The sequence below is a fragment of the Arachis duranensis genome, chromosome 2, assembly GCF_000817695.3.
Source record: "Arachis duranensis cultivar V14167 chromosome 2, aradu.V14167.gnm2.J7QH, whole genome shotgun sequence".
Classification (NCBI taxonomy): Eukaryota; Viridiplantae; Streptophyta; class Magnoliopsida; order Fabales; family Fabaceae; genus Arachis; species Arachis duranensis.
Genome location: NC_029773.3, coordinates 77353548 through 77357596, shown reverse-complemented (window position 1 = coordinate 77357596; position 4049 = coordinate 77353548). Strand labels below are relative to the sequence as shown.

Below are 4049 nucleotides of genomic sequence, written 5' to 3'. Positions count from 1 at the left end.
CAGGAAACATGTATTTTCCTTAAAACAAAAGCTCTCTATACATAAATATTCATCTGTTAAAAGGATGCTTTATTTGTTCTAACTTCTTGCTCATACACTGTGCTGACATATACATCTGGAATGTATCATCCGCGTTAGATGCGTCAAACACCATATTTAATGATGGAAGAGTGTATTAGCTCGGAACCAAAATGAATACACAGATCATTAGGTTGGGTGGAAGGGCAATGCAACCAACTAGTCAAGCTTTCTTTATCTTCATAGCATCACAGCGAAATCATAAATAACTTATAAAAGATCATGCTAAAGTTGTCAACCATAATTCAACTCCACTTCAAGCAACTCTCCAGTCCGAAGGTGCTGCTAGTCGCCTTCTCTAGAACAATATTCATGTACTGAAACCTAATCGGCTTTCTTTTCAGATGCTTTATAGATCCAGTTTGCCCTCCATATTATAGGTGATAGAAGCCGTTCTGTTTTCCAGCCTAATGACTTGAGCTGCCCGAAATCAATTTAGTTTAATTCCCGTGTCATTAGTGGTAAATGTTAATAGTGGTAAATGTTAATGGTGAAGTCTGTGGTACCTATGGTTACAGTGACTATAGTGGCTACAATGACTATACAAATGTTAAAATTGAAGTCACCTTTTTTTTTTAATTTTGATAATACTTTTTTTTAATTAAAAGCGTTGTTAAATAATAAAACAGCATTACTTTAATTTTAGCAACACCTTTTAAGACACCGAAGCCACCAAAGCCACCAAAGCCACCATAGCATGCACCAATGTTAATATATCCAGTCGCACTTTCAAAACTAAGAAGCTAAATAGAATTTGACCAGAAGCATGAATACCTTGTAAATAAACACGTTGTAGTGCTTATCGATCCACATTTGGCTGTCTGAATGCGAAGATTTGCTCTCAGAGACATTCGTTGCAAGAATGAGAGCATGAACAAATGATTTCAGAACGTCAGCAGCATTTGAATCTTTATGCACAATAACATTAACAGTTCCGTTCCTTTCAACTAGTAAGTACTTGGCTATAGGTGAAAATAACAAAAAATGAACTAAGGTTTAAGACATCAAATGGAAAGGTGAAAGTTAGTAGATAAACATTATGAAGAGAGCTCAACCTTTTGCATAGTAAGATGCTGCAGAAAGCAAATTCTCCTTACTGTCATCATTTAACAAAAAGAAAATTCCAAGTAAGGTTTATTAATGAAGTTTTACTGCTATTTCTAACAATAATCGAGAATAAACATGCAACTTAAGTTTAGACGTAGTACTGATAAATGATAACACATGCTGAGCAAGAATTGACAATTGCTTTCAACTTAGTTAAATGTACCACTCATGTATCGCCACCCAACAACATAAACTTACAGGAGAGAAGGATCATATAGTAGAGCTTTTATAACGAAAAGGTTTAAATTCAGTTCTTGCTGCACCATATCTTGAAAATAAAAACTACATTTCTTCACAAAGTTCGATGAACTTGTATATTGTCAAGGTTTCAAGTCCAAAAGAAACTGCTTAACATTTTCAAAAAGTTAGAGCTTAACATGGCATGAGTTTACAATGCCATGATTTTGGGCCATTAGAGGCTAGAACAGAAAAGTGAACCATTATCTTGAAATAAATAATAAAGCAGTGATCATATGTTAAGGCAGAACCCAGAAGGTTGTTAAAGTATTATTCATGGATTAAGAAACAAATTTTCTCAAAGGATAAGGAAGCCACTCACATTTCCATGTTATCTAATGATGAAACCCTTGTACCTAAATGTACTTTTGTATACAGCAAATCAGCATTCTTTGAGCTCCATACAGTGAGATTAAGAGGTAAAACATGTTCCTTTGCAGAGACTTGTTCAGGTGACAGAACTGCAAAAGGATTAGAAACATGGATTAATATACATAAGAAAAATGAAATACAGATTAATAATTAATAAGTATGAGTAGTAAATTTAATGCTAAGATTCAATAAATAAATAAACAAATTTTCTGTATAAATAGCTTGACATCAAAGATAAGTTGTAGTTACCATGAAGTAAGATAAAATAAAAGAAGATAATACCTTTGCCTGTCTTCATGAAATGCTGCAAATGAATAGTGGTTCTTTCAGGATTTAATGAGGTCAATGCTAGGCACCGCACAGCTTGGTAGTTCGCTATGAAAAGAGACAAGATTTGGGGCATCAGGTTTCCATCAATGATTTAGGACATGTATTTAGGGAGGAAATACCTCTTTACAAAGAAGCTATGCATGGAAACGGTATTTATCTACCTTCAGACTATTTGGAACCATTAAGTTGAATATTTTCAACTATTTGAGAAAGTGATATCCTAAGATCTCAATGTCATGGATTAATTTAAGATTTTAACGCAATCAAAATCCTATTCCTTTTACATTCTATCTCAAACCGCCACTAATATTTGTAAGACTCAAATTATTTTTGGTGTAAAAAAGAAAATATTGTTCAATTTTTTTTTTCTTTTCTGAAAAGATTGGAGTGCTAATTTTCCCCAAACACGTTGATATTAGAAACTTGAACTCTGACCAACTACAGCACTGTCATCAAGTTAATACTATCAATCTCTAACAGCAGTTACTACTTGATAAGGTCCATAAGCCCAATGTGATCCTTTCATTTTTTTTTTCCCTCTCGTTGATTGTGCAACACAAGAACTATGCAAGAGACAAGTGTATCAAATATACATTAAAGATAAAAATGTGTAGGACATACCATACATATGGAACAGGGTTAGGGACAAAAAACAAACCCAAATGGCTAGTGGGTGTCCTATGGTGATGCGAGCAACAAGCATGCCCAATGCCATGCCAATCATTGTGGCCACTGTTTCTTGACTCCCTTCCTATAGAGATGGGATGTTAATACATCAAAACATGATTAAAAAAGAAGGTAAACTACCAAAAATGCACCCGAATTATTTTCGCGTTGACAAAAATGCTCCCGAATTGTGTTATCGACAAAAATGTCCTCAAATTATTTAAAAACGTGACAAAAATGTCCAACATTAAATATATATTCTCAAAAAATACTTTAGAGATTGAATTTTGATACGGTTTTTTGCAAGCATGATTAGAAAAATGAGAAATGTTTATCCTTAAAATTTTGTGATTTTTCGCTAAGTATATATATTTTTTGGTGACTTTTTTGTCAATAACCAATAATACTTTTAAAAAATGAAAAAATTTAAAAGTCAAAATTTTTATCCATTTTTCTATGTGTATTTTCTAAATAGTTATCTAAATATTACTATAAAATTTTGGATCAAATGCATATGTAGTTTGTCCAATACAAAAGTCATTTCCCACTTATATAAAAAATAATATTCATTTTGGGCATTTTTGTCACATTTTTAAATAATTTGAGGACATTTTTGTCGATAACAAAAATTCGGGAGCATTTTTGTTAGCACCAAAATAATTCGGGTGCATTTTTGGTGATTTATCCTAAAACAGAGAAAAACCTATGCACATACATACTTTTAAAAGAAAAGGTAAAGGTAACAGACATAAAAACTGCTACTATTGTGACTACACCTAGTGATTGTCTTATATACTGCTGCCATTGCTTGTAAATAACAGTAAACAAGAGAGAGATAATAGCAGTAAATAGTTTTTTTCTAAGAAAGTGGAAGACTTAGGTCTCATCCTCCCTTGTTTTTGCGTTTTGAAAATTTAATTTTTATGTAACATTAAATGTAACTTGTACCTTAGCAGATATATCTGCCGCATTATCCTGAAGCGCAAAATGCTGCGTCAAAGCGGCTCTAGTGGCTCCACTTGCAACACCAGCTAATTCAAATTTCAAGTATATTTAGAGACTAAATTAAGAAATTTACTTATTGGAAATTTGGAATAAGGAGGTAAGAGACCTACAGCTAACAACTAACACGTAATCACATTACTAATCTATATTTCAACTTCAAGAAGTGATGGAACTTACTGAATGATCTTGATATGCTTCCTAGGCAAACAATAATCACAAAAGCTGACGGAAACAGTGGCGAAATAAGGTCCATT

The 4049-nt window shown here is 32.8% G+C and overlaps 1 protein-coding gene across 1 annotated transcript in view; it reads right to left on the bottom strand.

The window, feature by feature from the left end:
- The window catches only part of LOC107474998 (protein root UVB sensitive 3), a gene marked incomplete in the record, with an annotated part of 5895 nt that continues 1846 nt past the window's right edge, over nt 1–4049 (bottom strand). Inside the window, 8 exon segments of the mRNA XM_052257579.1 lie at nt 1–498; nt 853–1040; nt 1134–1174; nt 1745–1883; nt 2077–2169; nt 2746–2875; nt 3739–3821; nt 3973–4049. Coding sequence (XP_052113539.1) covers nt 403–498; nt 853–1040; nt 1134–1174; nt 1745–1883; nt 2077–2169; nt 2746–2875; nt 3739–3821; nt 3973–4049 — 847 coding nt within the window.